The sequence below is a fragment of the Schistocerca gregaria genome, chromosome 5 (genome assembly GCF_023897955.1).
Source record: "Schistocerca gregaria isolate iqSchGreg1 chromosome 5, iqSchGreg1.2, whole genome shotgun sequence".
NCBI classification, from domain to species: Eukaryota; Metazoa; Arthropoda; class Insecta; order Orthoptera; family Acrididae; genus Schistocerca; species Schistocerca gregaria.
Genome location: NC_064924.1, coordinates 398,154,719 through 398,171,045, shown reverse-complemented (window position 1 = coordinate 398,171,045; position 16,327 = coordinate 398,154,719). Strand labels below are relative to the sequence as shown.

General features: G+C 38.9%; 1 protein-coding gene across 1 annotated transcript in view; it reads left to right on the top strand.

Annotated features, from left to right (window-relative positions):
• Positions 1-15,883, top strand: part of LOC126272037 (aspartate aminotransferase, mitochondrial) — a 48,701-nt gene extending 32,818 nt beyond the window's left edge. The window contains exons 6-10 of the mRNA XM_049974551.1: positions 2,334-2,432; positions 3,129-3,294; positions 8,749-8,899; positions 15,071-15,226; positions 15,340-15,883. Coding sequence (XP_049830508.1) covers positions 2,334-2,432; positions 3,129-3,294; positions 8,749-8,899; positions 15,071-15,193 — 539 coding nt within the window. The 3' untranslated portion in view covers positions 15,194-15,226; positions 15,340-15,883. The remainder of the gene's footprint in view (positions 1-2,333; positions 2,433-3,128; positions 3,295-8,748; positions 8,900-15,070; positions 15,227-15,339) is intronic.
• The last annotated feature ends 444 nt before the right edge of the window (positions 15,884-16,327 follow it).

The following is a 16,327-nucleotide window of genomic DNA, read 5'->3' as shown; positions in this document are numbered from 1 at the left end:
ATAAAGAGAAGGTTATTAATGAGCTACATGATTGTCATTAGATGGCTTCATTGTTTAGTTTGTTTTAAAGGACTGGTGGTCCTTAGTAAAGAAAAGGAGGGGGAAAAAATCAAACTGTTCATCAAAGGTTAGCATAGTTGTGGAGGAAGAAGAAGAGTGTGTCCCATCTTCTCTCCTGTAAAGAAGTGGTAGAGCAAGCATACATCAACTTAAAGATGTAAAGGTGAACTAGAGAGATATTCGAACCTAAATGTTGCAGGTGATGACTTGAAGATGGTTTTGCTTGGTTGAAAGCTAATGTTTGTGGCTACCCAAAACTCCCAAAGTGGCAAACGAAACCCTATGCATTTCCACCCATAACACTGCAAATGAAAGAAATTTTAGCATAGCAGGCTTAGTTATATCAAAGAAGTGCTGTGGTATTGGTTCAGATCATGCCAATGAAAGGTAATTCCAAAGAATAAGCAGGACAAGTATATTATTTTATGAAAACAATCATATCTTAAGAAATGAACCACAAAGAAATCTGTGTAAATAGTGTCTACTTGTGTAATATTCGTGTAGTATACAGTTTTATATCCTGAAATTATTGTTCAAAGTAATCTTTTTTCCGTTCTAGACACACAGCTGTCATGTACTATTGTGGTATCTTTAACTTCTACTGTGTTCACATAACTGATTCTATTTTGTCTCATTTATCTTGCCACTTTTATCTTTCCATATACATGTCATAGAGAGTATTGTTTCTTCATTGAAACGAGTTCCTCTTTTAGGCACTCTCTCTGTCTCTCTGTCTCTCTGTCTCTCTGTCTCTCTGTCTCTCTGTCTCTCTGTCTCTGTGTCTCTCTGTCTCTCTGTCTCTCTGTCTCTCTGTCTCTGTGTCTCTCTGTCTCTCTGTCTCTCTGTCTCTCTGTGTCTCTGTGTCTCTCTGTGTCTCTGTGTCTCTCTCTCTCTCTCTCTCTCTCTCACACAGGGTGGGGGGGGGGGGGGGGGGGCCTATTTTAACTGGCCTGGAAATGTCCAGCAACAGCAACTCTGAAGTAAACCTACTCCTTGCCATGAAAGTCAATAGGACAGAGTGAGTTGCAACAGATTGCTGCAAGAGAGATGGCTTTTTGATCAGTGCATGCAATGAAGATTTGAAACCAGAGGAAACAGTCTAAAATTGAGCCTAGGGATGAGCCATTTCTCAAATGTGAAGGCCCATATCTGAAGACCTGGTACAGACTGAGAACACACAGATGACATGCTAGCATATGCAAGGACAGAAAATGCCAGTTATGTTGCAGGCAAACATATCTTTTGATGTGGAAGAAATGCCTTAACCAAAGCAGCAAAGAACTTTGAATGCACTACAGTCCATATATTTTTTTCAAGTTTCAATAAATACAGGTCAGTCATTTTTTAAAGATATACAAACTTTAAAAAATGATAAAATATCAAAACAGACAAACAAAGTTAACTGTACATTTCTTTACAAAAGTATCACTGTACATAATTTTCCTGTGGCTACCCTGTTGCCAAGCACACTACAAAACAGCAGCAGTGACCAATTAATGTTTTATGCACTTGTTTTCTTCATTTTTTTAAACTCTACTCTCACCATTTCTCATTATCCTCTGTTCATCCATTACTAACTGCCCACATCTCTCTCATTGCTTTTTTTTTTTCCTTTTTCTTTTCTTTACTCTATTGCCGAGGCAGCCACCATGAACATCAAACACACTCATTACTCATGACCTTGGCTGTTGCTCTTGAGTGTGGCAGTGAGTATGTCGTGACTCAAGCACATGCAATCACTAGCAAGGTGATTATCAAAATCTTAGTGGAGGAGGTATCAACTAAATGTGATAAATAGCCTGCAAGGAAAATTGTATGCATGACAAGTAAATGTTTAATGAATACATTATTTCATGATCATAATATTTCCATCTTTGTATTTTTCCTTCTCTCTTGCTCAGAAACATCATAGTATCAGAAAATTAGTTACACAATTCACTTGTTCCACATGTGCTTGGGAAACCATGTGTTGTTTATCAACTACCTTGTGTCCCCTGCACAGCTTTTTATTCAGTTATTAGTGTTCAAGGAAAGCTCTCTGTTTGCATTATGTACATATTGGTGGTATCTCAATTTGTCATTTTTTTTTAAATCTGTGGATGTTATTGATGTATGTTGTCTGTTGAAAGTTATGAATGAGATATATTTACTAGCCTAAAAATTTGACCACAGATGGAGCAGATGATGTAAATACAGCAGTTTTTCAACTACACATAAGTAATAATTTAGTTGCAACTGCAAATTCTCACTAATTTCTAACTTACTTTTGGCAGGTGATGTAACTCGTGATGCTTTTGCAGTAAGGTACTTTGTCCAAGAAGGTCATCAAATAATTTTGACCCAGTCATATGCCAAGAACATGGGATTATATGGTAAATATAATTATTTAAGCATGTAACATCTGCACTTCAAAGATCTCATTTGACTTTTTGTAATGATATTCCTACTATCAACAAATATCCAATAACGAACAATTAAATTAGTGCAGAGATAGGCACAATGAAAAAGGTTACTAAACATTTAAACTTTAGCACAAAAAGTCCCCTCCAAAATAGGAAGACACCAACCCCCCCCCCCCCCCCATACACACACACACACACACACACACACACACACACACACACAAACCAAACAAAGCTCACCCCACTTACACATGGCTACTGTCCAAAAATGAGAATATGTTGTTTGTTAATGCACCTTCCTGAAGTAAATAATTTTTCCAGCTTTTTTATAAATGAGGAACCAGTATTCTCAAATATTGAGCCAAATACATCAGTTGTGCATATATAAAGGAACACTGTAGTCAGGCACACTTTAATGAAGAATGAGGATGTATTTAAAAATACTTCCCAAAAATGAGAATTATGTCCTCAATGTAGAAGCAGCTGGAATCCTCAGTTCTGAGTCATAGTCCTATATTATTTTGATGATTGGTCTCCCTTTGCTGCATGGAACCTACAATTGATTATGTTAGAGGTACCTTTGCCTCTTAGTAGTTGACACTGCAATAATAAAAATAAAACATTGTCAAGGTTGCTTTTATTAAAAATTCACTTTTGTTTTGATAGGTGAAAGAGCTGGTGCGTTTTCACTTATTGCTGGGAGCAAGCAAGAGGCCGATACAACGATGTCTCAGCTGAAGATCTTAGTAAGGCCAATGTACTCCAATCCACCCATTAATGGTGCTCGCATAGTTACAGAAATTCTGTCCGACCCAACTCTCAAAGCTAAGTGGTAAGATCAATTTGATGGATTTAAGATTGGAATGACAGTTCCACTTTGTAATGCTTTTGGAGGGAAATAAATTACTGTAACATTAATTGGTTTCATTCTGTTAAATTCTGTGTCTTATTTACACTTAAAAGTATAAAATTGGTGAAGGATTTCCATCTCCAAAACATAACAAAATGTAACAGATTTCAGATAGCTTGTAAGCCATTAGCCAGATACATCTATTAATTAATGTTAAATTGTTATTGAACATTGAATTTTAATTTCGATCTTGATTGTATAGCTAAACAAATATTACTATTCCCTAGAATTAAATCTTAAAATTCAAACTATACCCTTCTGCAGCTTGTAAGAATGATATTGTACATGCCATGACTGTTAACTTTGAAGTGGCTGCTGGTCCAATTAAATGAAATTATCAGAGGATGGTAGTTCTCATAGATTGAAAGTTGCATGATTTTAAGCTATTTTGAAGTAATTCATTCTTATGTAGAAAGGAGACATTATCTCCATAGTTAGTGCTACAGAACATTGCTTTTATACTGTTAGGTGTTTGTGCCCGTAGTTCCTTTCAGAAATAATATAGGTTTGTTAGATGATACAGAAATCTGTTTGTGAGTTAGGCACCTGTAGCATAGAGCCATACGTACCTACTTCTTCTTTTCCTTCTTCAAGCATGGGGGAATTCCCACATCATATTTAAAAGGATCCATTCATAAAAACTCGTAAAGAATGGAAAAAGCTAAAATAATTGTACTGCTTCATAATTTTTCACTATGTATTGATAAGTATTATTTCAAATTTATATACATTTTCGTGTGACAATTTGTCTGAAAAACTTGTAGAATTAAGAGTTCTCACAGAAACTGAATTTACTTCTCAAGTTTGTGGAACTCTGATAGACTTAAGAGACAGTTGAACTAGCCATTGAAGAAAAATGATCAGAGATATTTTGTTACAAATCACTCTGAAATTCTGCCCTTGGAAACACAGTTATGAACTTGTGTAAGGAAAGATGTTGGAAGACATTGAACTGGTTTACTGTTGGTTTGCTCAGTTGCATCTGCCTCCAGCATGTTTGCCAAGCTTGGGAATCTTTATTTTGGCTCCCTATTTCCCTTTGCACAGTTTACAAGGGCACACTTAATATTCACATGAAAGTTTGTCCTGTAGCTTTGAATTCATTGTCATCTAGGCATAATTACCGAGGCTGTGGCTAAGCCATGGTTCCACAGTATCCTTTTTTCCAGCAGTGCTAGTCCAGCCAAGTACGCGGGAAAATTCTTGTGAAGTTTGGAAGTTACATAAAGTACTGGTGGAAGTAAAGCTGCGAGGGCAGATTGTGTGTGATGCTTAAGATAGCTCTGTCGGTAGAGCACTTGCCCATGAAAGACAAAGGTCCCCAATTAGGGTCCTTGTCCAACACAGTTTTAATGTGCCGGGATGCTTCAAATCAGTGTAAACTGTGCCATATGGTGACAATTCATTCAGTTTGTGAATTATTCACTCAAAAGCAAAGGTGGCTTTTCAGTTGTATAAAAGATACGAGGGTTGGAACTTTAATAGTGGTAACTATTTATTTACAGCTTGTGCTAAATACATATGTGTTTCAAAGTTTTACTGACCTTCAAAGTAGTCACCAGCATTGTGTATAACCCGTTGCCAGCAATGTGGAAGTCGTAGGATACTCTTGGCAGTGCCAGTTGCGTTGATAGTTCAAGCGGCACGGCTATTGCCTGACGAATTTGTAGCAGTTCTGAAGCAAATGCTGTGAAGTGTTTCCTTCAGTTTAGAAATAAAGTTGAACTCGCAAGGTCTTAGGTCAGGGGAGTGCAGCAGGTGTTAGAGCACTTAGCAGCCCCATCAGTCTAACAAATCAATAACAGCTTGTACTGAACGTGCTTGAGCATTGTCCTGCAAATTGGTCAGGTTCTGCAGAAAGTGTCATAACTTCTCTCTCTAAGCTGGTCGTAGGTTGTGTTCCAAAAATGAACAGCATAGAGACAGAAGTGATGACACTTTTTGCAGTCAAATTGTGAGCCTCTGTAAAAAGTGTGAAACACCACATTTCTCTGCATGAACTACTGCGAGACATGCAAGAAGAGTCGGTGACATTCTGGGAAGTACTGCCAGGGATGTGGAGCCATGCCAACTCCAGTGCCTTTGAGGAACTGCACCATGTTTCTCGATTGAGGATCCATGACGTGAAGAGGCTGAATGAGGTGGTCCCACAGGTTCTTAATTAGGTTTAAATATGGGCAGTTTAGTGACCAGAGAAATATAGTAAACACATTCTGGTGCTCTTTGGACCATACATAAACTGTTAGCTGTGTGGTAGATGGCATCATTTTGAGGAAAAAAACAGACTTCATGTAGGTGTGGACATGGTCCCCAAGGACAGATGCATACTAATGCTGATCCATTGTACATTCCAAAATATCACTCTGAAATGCTGTGAAAACATTACCCAAACCATAACACTTCCTCCTCTGGCCTGGACCCTTTGCTTTCAGATGTTTCACACTGTATACACAAATGCCCATCTGTCCGATGGAGCATGAAATGTGGTTCATCTGAAAAGGCCATCTGTCGCCACTCAGTGGATGTCCTGTTGCGGTAAAGCATGTAAATTCCAGCCTTCATCGCCGATGAACAGCAGTCGGCTTGGGTGCATGAACTAGGTGCCTGCTACAAAGACGCATATGCAACAACTTCTGCTGAATGGTCATTGAAGGGACACATTTGTTAGTCCTTTGCTTTCGTGTGGGTAGTCAGTTCCTCAACAGTTGTACGTCTATTTGCCCATAAACATCTCTGTGGCTGTCGTTCACACATCATCTATTGCTCATGGTGCACCACAGTTGCTTTGCCACTAGTTTAGGATAGCGCCATTTTGCCATGCACGGTATACTTTAATCATGGTGACACACAAATTTTGTAGACTTACCGGTTTCGGAAATGCTTTCACCCTTGTCTCAAAAGCCAATGATTATGACCATTTACACATCATATAAATGACATCTCATTGAATCAAGTGTACCGCCAGTGGTCTGCATTTTTCTATCACAATATTTTGATTTCATACCTTGGCGTCATCAGGTGCTTTCTGTGACTGAACGACAGACTGACCATGTCCCGTATTTTTGTCTGAACGGTGTCTGGCGTTCCCTAAGCCATCTGTTCCTGTTGTGACCATGTCGGTTGGTCGCCAGATGTTCCATCTTCCGTCTTCACCCACTTCTGCTGTTTTCCAGGGTGGTAGCTGTTTCATGGGGTGCCTTACTAGGTCCGCGCCAACGAGGTGCATTCCTAGCACTGTTGACAGACTTTGTTTGCTGTTGGTGACCGTTCCGACTTTCTCTAGTGCCGCTGTCATTCTCCTGGTCTTGTTTTCTTCAGTTGTGTTTGTAATACGTCCAAAGCCGGGTTACACACTGTGCTGAGTTGGTATCCAGCTTCCTGGTTTATCAAGTTCTCTCTCATCTTGATTTCGATCTATTCAGTTATGACGCTATCCCAAAATTTGGGGTTCTGAGATAAGACCCTGGTTTTATCATAAATCCTGGTGTGCTCAAGTTCCAAGCAATTTTCTGCCATTGCCGATTTAGTGGCTTGTCGTAGCCTGATATGCCTTTGATGCTCTTTACATCTTTTTTCAATGACCCTGATGGTCTGGCGAATGTAAGACATACCACATTCACATGGTATATGGTAGGTACTAGGTTTTCTTAATTCCAGATCATCCTTAACCATTCCAAGAAGCACCCTGATCATGTTTGGTGGGCAGAATGCACTCTTGATATTGTGCTTTTTCAGTATTCTGCTGATCTTGGGAGATATTGGTCCTGCATACAGTAGAAAGGCTACCCTCCTGGTCTCTTCATCTTGTTCTTCTTCCTCAGTATCAGGTTGCCTGGAGAGATGTGGCATCTTGCAGATGTCCCTTGTTGAGTATCTGTTGTCTGCGAACACTTGCTGTAAGTGTTCTAACTCTACTGCCAAGCTGTCTTAGTCTGACAGTGTTTTGGCTTGATGAGCAAGTGTTTTCAGTACCCCAGTCCTCCGTGCTGGATAATGGCAGCTGTCAGCCTGTAGGTAGAAGTCAGTTTGTGAAGGTATTCTATACACACTATGGCCTAATGTGCAGTCTGTCTTCCTTTTCACCAGGAAAGGAAGTTGAGCATTATTTTCTAATTCAATTGTGAACTTAATGCTGGGGTATCTGGAGTTCAGATGGTCAAGAAACTCTGTGCAGTTTTCCCAACCTTAGATTTGGGGATGAGGCACTGCAGTTTTCCCAACCTATTATTTGAGGATGAGGCACTTACGACCTCTGCCTACAAGCCGACCTATTTCTTTAGGTACCTTGATGACATTTTTGTCATCTGGCCACAGGGTCGGGAAAAACTGCACAGAGTTTCTTGACCACCTGAACTTGAGATACCCCAGCATTAAGTTCACAATGGATCTAGAAAATAATGGTCAACTTCCTTTCCTGGATATCCTGGTGAAAAGACAGACAGACTGCACATTAGGCCATAGTGTGTATAGAATACCTTCACACACAGACTTACACCTACAGGCTGACAGCTGCCGTCATCCAGCACAGAAGAATGGGGTGCTGGAACACTTGGTCACCAAGCCAATGCACTGTCAGACTAAGACAGCTTGGCAGTAGAGTTAGAACACCTACAGCCAATGTTCACAGACAACAGATACTCAACAAGGGACATCTGAGAGGCGTTGAATCCCTCCAGACGACCTGATACTGAGGGAGAAGAACCAGAAGAGGAGACCAGGAGGATAGTCTTTCTACTGTATGCAGCACCAATATCTGCTAAGATTAGCAGAATACTGAAAAAGCAAAATATCTTGAGTGTGTTCTGCCCACCAAACAAGATCAGGGTGCTTCTTGGAATACTTAACGATGATATGGTATTTAGAAAACCTAGTACTTACCATATACCATGTGAATGTGCTATGTGTCTCTCTCTCTCTCTCTCTCTCTCTCTCTCTCTCTCTCTCTCTCTCTCTCTCTCTCTCTCTCTACTTGTTTTCTTCATAGATTGTGGCTGGGAAATCTGCTCCTCATGTGTCTTCTGCACTTTCATGTTTCATGTAAGATGAGATATCCCTAGCTCTTCGACTTCTTGTTCTTTGTTGTTGTGTATTTTAACAACATTGTCCTGTGTTTTTTTGTATATTTATTGTAATTGGCCTCCTGTAATGAATGCTTGAGCTGTATAAACATAATAAATATTAAGTAATTTAGCAGTTTATGCAGGCTGCTGTTGCACCATACTGAAATGAGTTTATGAACTGTAAGCATCTTGTTCCACCCACAGATGAACAGTGCAGAACAGAGAAAATAGACTTGTGTACCATTTCAATGTAATTATTTTTTCATACAGAACCAAATGTGTATCATTTTACAATAATATTTTGGCATTTTTAAAGGCTGAAGGACGTGAAAGGGATGGCGGACAGAATCATTTCAGTGCGCGCACAGTTGCGGGACAACTTGAAGAAGGAAGGCTCCACCAGGGACTGGTCACACATAACTGACCAGATTGGCATGTTTTGCTTCACAGGCATGAACCCACAACAGGTGAGAAGATTTTAGCATTTCCAGACATGCAAAATTTAAGATAATACTAACTATTTCATATTTACTGTGTACATAACTTTTTCTTTAGAATCTATACATTCTTTGAATGAACTATGGGGTTTTTGAAGGGTTGTGGTTTCTGCTGAAGAAATGTTACGTAGTATGAGCATGTAAGTAAATAATTGTAGCAGTCGGAATGAAAGGACCTTTAGGCGGACAAACTAAATCTCTACACAATATTCCTTAGAAGTTGTTGCAAATGGCCAAAGAAAATGTTTCTATAATTACATCTACATCTACATTTATACTCCACAAGCCACCCAACAGTGTGTGGCGGAGGGCACTTTCGTGCCATTGTCATTACCTCCCTTACCTGTTCCTGTCGCGTGTGGTTTGTGGGAAGAACGGCTGCTGGAAAGCCTCCGTGCGTGCTCAAATCCCTCTAATTTTACATTCATGCTCTCCTCTGGAGGTACAAGTAGGGGGAAGCAATATATTAGATACCTCATCCAGAAACGCACCCTCTTGAAACCTGGACAGCAAGCTACACCGCGATACAGAGCGCCTCTCTTGCAGAGTCAGCCACTTGAGTTTGCTAAACATCTCCATAATGCTATCATGTTTACCAAATAACCCTGTGACGAAATGTGCCGCTCTTCTTTGGATTTTCTCTATTTCCTCTGTTAACCTGACCTGGTATGGATCCCACACTGGTGAGCAACACTCAAGTATAGGTTGAACGAGTGTTTTGTAAGCCACCTCCTTTGTTGATGGACTAAATTTTCTAAGGACTCTCCCAATGAATCTCATGCTGGCACCCGCTGTACCAACAATTAATTTTATATGATTATTCCACTTCAAATTGTTCTGCACGCATACTCCCAGATATTTTACAGAAGTAACTGCTACCAGTGTTTGTTCTGCTATCATACAATAAAGGATCCTTCTTTCTATGTATTCGCAACACACTACATTTGTATATGTCAAGGGTCAGTTGCCACTCCCTGTGCAGAAATTTGAACTGGAAAGCAAACGTGTAGCTGAAATGCAAAAATTCATTCACCTCTTCATGCCACAAGTTTTAGGGCATGAAAGTTCCTGGGCCGATCTTGAACAGCTGACTTGGATAGCTTGTGCATCAGAGCTTGATACAAAAATCTGTGCCTAAATAATAGAAAACCCATGAGAATAGGCAAAGTTGTAAAACTGGGTAGCTAATCTCTTGACCCAAGGTGGCTATCATATAGCTTCATTGAAAGGGACACCTGATTATTGTAAACAATTAGCAGCATTCAAATTTTCCATCTATTTATTGTTAATCTGATTGGTACTCTGTGTTCCTTTTACATTGTGGTTAGTTTTGCCACTAGTTCATGTTGTTATAGGCTTAGTTCTTCCTTCCTGATTATTCATATTTGTTACTACTATTCCAGAGCAGGCTGAATCTATGGTTTGTTCTAGTTCTCTGATTCCTTCTCTTTGTTCTATCTTCTGCATGGAAGCACTTCTTCGTTCTGATGTAACAACACACTGGTCTTGCATTCAGGAGCCAGATGGTTTAAATCCCCATCTGACGAACCAGATTTAGATGTAACACGAAGTTTCCTAATTCGCTTAAGAGAAATGCTTGGTTGGTTCCTTTGAAAGAGCATGACTGATTTCCTTACCCAGTCTTCCCTAATCCTAAATTTGTATTGTCTCTAATGACCTTGTTGTCCCTTCCAACCTTCTTTCCTTCATTCCAACAGCATGGTTCTTTTGGTTCCCATAGTTCTTTACTTTTATATCATCTGTTGTTCTGCTGGTCATTTTCCGGATAAATGTGCCTAATCACTCACCTTGAAATCCAGACCATTTTCTTCTGTAGTCAAAATGTCCTCTTTCAGATCTGAGATTTCCTTCCAGATTGTCTCTTCTGCAGTTTGACAAAGTCACTTCCACCTAAGCAACACATCTTTTCATGCACTCCCCATTTCCCCCCTCCCTAAAACATTACATGCTTTTCCTTGGGTTTTGGCAATATATTTAAAAATAAATTTATATGTAATTAGTGTGGGAATAGGTGGTTTTCACAACAAATGTGGTACATTTTGTCAACAAATTTTTGAGTACAGATGCCTCCGGTGCTCTAAGCAGCTATTTGCATCACTATATCCTTAAACTGGCCCTTCTTTTGCCATCCCTCTTAATCACCTCACCCATCGCTGTCCATTATTTCCCCCTATCTGCTTCAAACCAATTGAAAATGTTTTTAGTTGTTGATTGTTCAGCTTAAAAATTTCTCCTGTACATGGGTTTGAACTAAAATATTGACCAGGGACTCTAAATATGATCATGGAATTTTGCTACCGTACAGATTGATTTAATTATCCATTAGTCTTCTGGTAGTTAGGTACACTGAGTAATCATATTTGTATTTAAATTTTTGTTTTGAGCAGCACTGCACTGTAATAACTTGTGCTTGAATAGCTGATAACTATTCACTTCCACAGACATGTCAGTACTCCAGCTTATGGTTTCACCATCTGAATAGTTACAGAAAATGAATTTTTTCCTGCTCATTCTAGTGATTACTCCTTTGCAAGCCCTTATGAATAAATGGGATGCAGATACCTTTTGTTAAAATGATTCTTGTGCATGTTTGAGGCAAGGTTTCTCCCACTTTTGGACTTGTGTCTCTCTCTCTCTCTCTCTCTCTCTCTCTCTCTCTCTCTCTCTCTCTCTCTCCCCCCCCCCCTTCCTCCCTCCCCCCCCTTTTGCGAATCTGGCTATGCTAGTTTCAACTTATGTTGACCTAAAGCATGATACTGCAAGGAAAAGGAGAGAATGCCAAAATCATGATAGATAGATCATTACTAGAGCTGGTTGCAAAATCTAAACACAAAGGAAGTATGGTAGGAGGGGGATCAAATATGAGTGGGATTTTTGTTTCTGAAAATCAGTAATTGGTAGAAATGGCCCCGCTCTTCTGCTATGTTTAGGCCGGACTGTTAAAAGTGAGGAGAGTGTGCTTTTAGATATTTCCCACCATTTTATCAGTAACGCTAAAGATTTATGAGCAATAGGTGCACCCCCTCTATTGTGCAATGCATAATTATCAAATTTCTTGCTCATGAAGGAGTTACAGCAGTGGCAATTTGCCAAAGATTGACTGTACAGTTTGGTAATAAAACATTATCAAGGACGCGTGTGTTTGCTTGGCATAAAAAGTTCAAGAAAGGACAAGAACGTGTGGAAAATCAGCGACATGATCGCTGTTCTCGGACCAGCATTATAGAAAAGAAAGAAAGAAAAAAAAATTGTGCACTTAAAAGCATTATTGACAACGATTGACAGGCGATAGTATCATAAATTGCACAAAGTCAGAATCAGTCACAGGAGCTGTCAAGCAGTCACAAATGACTTACAGCTCCAGGTGGGGTCTCTAAACTTTCGACCAAAAATCTGAAGTTGAGATGTTTGGAGGTCTGTCAGAGGCTTACAGCTAGGTTTGTAGAAGAAGGTGATGCATTTTTGAGTCGGATCATCACCTGTGATGAAACATGGGTTCACCACTACACTCCAGAATCCAAACAAGCCAGTAAGGAGTGGCGGAGGAGAGACGAGGCAGCACCAGTGAAGTCAGACTCGACTGTCAGCTGGCAAGGTTCTTTCAACCATTTTTTTTAATCAGCGAGGCATTTTGCTGGTTGATTTTTTCTTTTTTTCTTTTTTTTTTCCTCTCTTTTTTTTTTTTACATGAGCGATGCACGATCACTGCTGCTGACTACTGTGAACAAGGTGAAAGTTGCATATTGCTGCAAAGGTCGAGACCAATCGATTCGACAGGTCATCCTCCTCCACAACAATGCGTGACCCCATACTGCAGCTCTGTCTCAAAGCTACAGGAAATGCACTGGACTACACTTGATCATCCTCCTTACAGCCTGGAGTTATTGCCCTGTGATTTCCATGTATTCGGACCGATTAAAGAAGCTCTAGGAGGGCGATGATTGAAGATGACGAGAATGTGGAAGACTTTTATGCACAACTGTCAGGTGACATGATCTAGTTCTTTTTATGAGAGGGCATCAAAAAGCTGCCCATTTGCTGGGACGAATGCATTTCCAAAGCTGGAGACTGTGGAAAAATAATTTCTAATTCCTTGAGTTTTTTCAATAAATAAATTTAAATAAAAAATAAAATCCTATTCATATTTGATTCACCCTCGTAGAAGACCTAAGATGTGATGCAACCATAAGGCAGAGACTAATAAGGAAGCATTGGAGGCTGTCAATTAAAAGGAAGTTATGTGGGCCACTGAATAAAAATCCGAGGAAGAGGCAGGCCAAATACAGTATATGTGACATAGCTTTAAACAGAGCGAAGACATGGATGTTCTGAAAAGATAAAGAAGGTTGGAGGTACTGGAAATGGGTGTGTGGAGGAAACTGCAGGGTGTAGCTTGGGAAGACTGGGTGAGAAATGACGTGGAGTTAAGAGGAGTTGGAAAGAACAGGAACATGTTTGACACATTCATAATAAAAAATTAGAAGAATTGGCTGGGCCATATCTTCAGAGAACTGTGCTTACTCCAACAAGGAATTGAAGATGATAAAGGGAAACAGAGGAGAGAAAAATAAAATATGTAATGGATATTATCAGGGAGGAAAGCGATAACCACATGGAACTACAGAGAAAACCAGAAGACAGAGAAATGATGTACCATGCTTTGACCTGCTGCAAAGTAGAACAGTTGCTACTGATTAACTTTAGTTTCTTGTCTTTCATTCTCGATGCCTTCAACATGTTTTTCCAATTTTCTGTGCTTTTCCAGTAGATTTCAGTCATCCTCTTGACAATGGATTTCCTCTACATGTTAAACAGTGTTAATATCTAGTGTTTCTTTGGTCTCTAATCTATGCTCAGCTTCTGTTTTCCCATAGACCTCTTATTCTTATTGGTTTTTTGTGTTCTACCATCCTGCATTATTCTTGAACTTCCAGCATTTGCAGTTATCAGTTATGTTATAAATTTGTCTCCTTTTTCTCAATCATGTATTCCCTCGCCTTACCTTCTTAATTTTCTTCATTCCTCTGCTTCATATGTTTTATGGTGCTTTAGTTTCCGTAGAAACCCTGAAACGTTTCAGTAATATCCAGTGTGGATTCTTTTGGAACACTCCTCTTTTCAGATATTTAATAATTTTTTTAAGAGCCCCTTCCTGTGGATCAACCCTTGAATTTCAGTGTTTGTGCCCATTTAAATGTCACTGGTATTGTAAGTAGGGTATGTTTTGCCTAGAGACTTTGTGCAGAATGCCAGAAAACTGGTGAAATGACTAAAGTGGGATATTTCATTGTCTACTTGACTTCTTATTTCTACTTTATTCTCTCATGCTCATTAGACCTTGTGTTGAAATTTTACTTCTTCATACTGATAAGCCATGGTTAAACTCGACAGATACTCTGAAACACACAAACAAACAATCCATGTAAGACAGTGGCCTAATGCAGGTCCTTTCAAAATCTCCTCACATAGATGTTCTAAAATGTAAAAAACTACAGTGCAACTGCAGAAAAATCTTAGTTTGCTTGAAAAATTGTACACTTGATGCTGCCCCTCATGCCTCAATTGTTCCAAAGAACCGTTTTAAGTCATAGAAGTGGCTTGTGTACTTTGGACTCGACAAGAAACATTTCCTGTCAAAACAATACAAACTGGAAAAGAACAAATAAAATAAGGTGAAATACAGTGAAAGAAAATCATTTACACATACAGTTGGTTACAGTAAGAGTGCAGATATGAACAATGAACTGTGGAAATCAGAGAAAAGACTGGTGGATGGCCAAAATCTGCAGATTCCCGGATTTTGAAGTAGTCCTGAGGACATAACATGAAGTTCTGCTGTTGCAATAAATATAGAATTCTAAAAACATTAATTGTCATAAATGCTGTTGGTTTATTTGCAGCCGAAGTAAATATTTTACTTCATTTAAATGGACTTGCAGGAATAATTTTCTACACTGACAGCTGTTTGATAAATTATTGTACACTGTTCATTTTTCATGAGGTACTAAAGAAATTATTGAAGAGTTGGCTTGAGGCACCTACAATTTAGAGTTTCACCTTCAGTAATTTATAGAAGGTTGCCTGTTAAACAAATAATTAACAATTTTCTATATCTTTCAGTCAGAACGTCTGACAAAGGAATTCAGTATCTACCTCACGAAAGATGGCAGAATTTCAATGGCTGGTGTCACAACGAAAAATGTTGAATATCTTGCCCATGGGATACATCAAGTAACAAAATAAAATGGTGTATGCTGCACGTGCTAATGAATTCAGGTAACAGTGCTTCAGTTGACATATCAGTTAGTATAATTACAATGTTTGTTAATGATGTATTTTTGCTTTGCATTTTTGTCGTCAGATATAATATGAACTGTCTTTAATTACAGGTCTGTACAAACCGATATTTTAGACAACCAGTGAGATTGTGATGCGTATTCGTGTTATCTTTAGCCTCTTCAGTGACAAACAGGAGGTGTCGAGCAATTTTTGTTAGTACTTTGTTGTGAAAGTGTTTCCTTGTGGGTTTGATATTATAGTTGTCATGAGTAACTTTTTACAGCAGAAGTCATTTGCAATTATAGGAGATATGTGCAAGACTGCTACACTGCATTTTATGAACTTTTCTAGTTTTAACATGCCTCAAATAATTGTTTTACGTGCCACAGTTACAGGTGTGTCTTCAGGCATTGATTTTTTAAGGAGAAAAATGATTATTTTTCCAAACAGAGAACTGCATTGCATTAACATTAGTAAGCTTTTGCATTTATTAGAGCATTTTATTATATTTGTATTAGTTTATTAGTTACGCTGGCAGATCTTGCACATGTATAATGTATATAAATGTAGGTCCCTCAAAAAATGTGATCAGAAGCTCAGAGATGTAATTATTGTTGTTATATGAAATAGAAATTTTTAAGTTACAAATTAAAACAGTGTTTTATTGCTTCCTGTTGCGGTATCAAATTCTGAGTGATACATGCAGCTGCATAAATGCCTTTAACTTTACGTACTTCCTCCAAAGTTTTGCTCTCCTGATATTTTTCATTTACATATTAAATGTATTTTGTGATTTATTTCATTATAGACCTAAAAGTAGTAGGCCAAATCCCAGTCACTGAAAGTTTTGGGAGCTGAACATTTCTGGCAGTCACCTTCATTCTACCAATAGCCATATAATGAAATAGTCTTCTTCTCCTAGTGAATGGGGAAATAATAGGGAGGAGACGAAAGAATGAAGAATTATTGGGGAATATTAATGCTTCAAAGAAATAAGGGAAGAAAAGCTCCTAGAGTTCCAGGACGGGTTTCAACTTATTATAGTGAACACACATTCATTAACCACAATAGAAGGGATACTTACAAAAGATAAAGGTA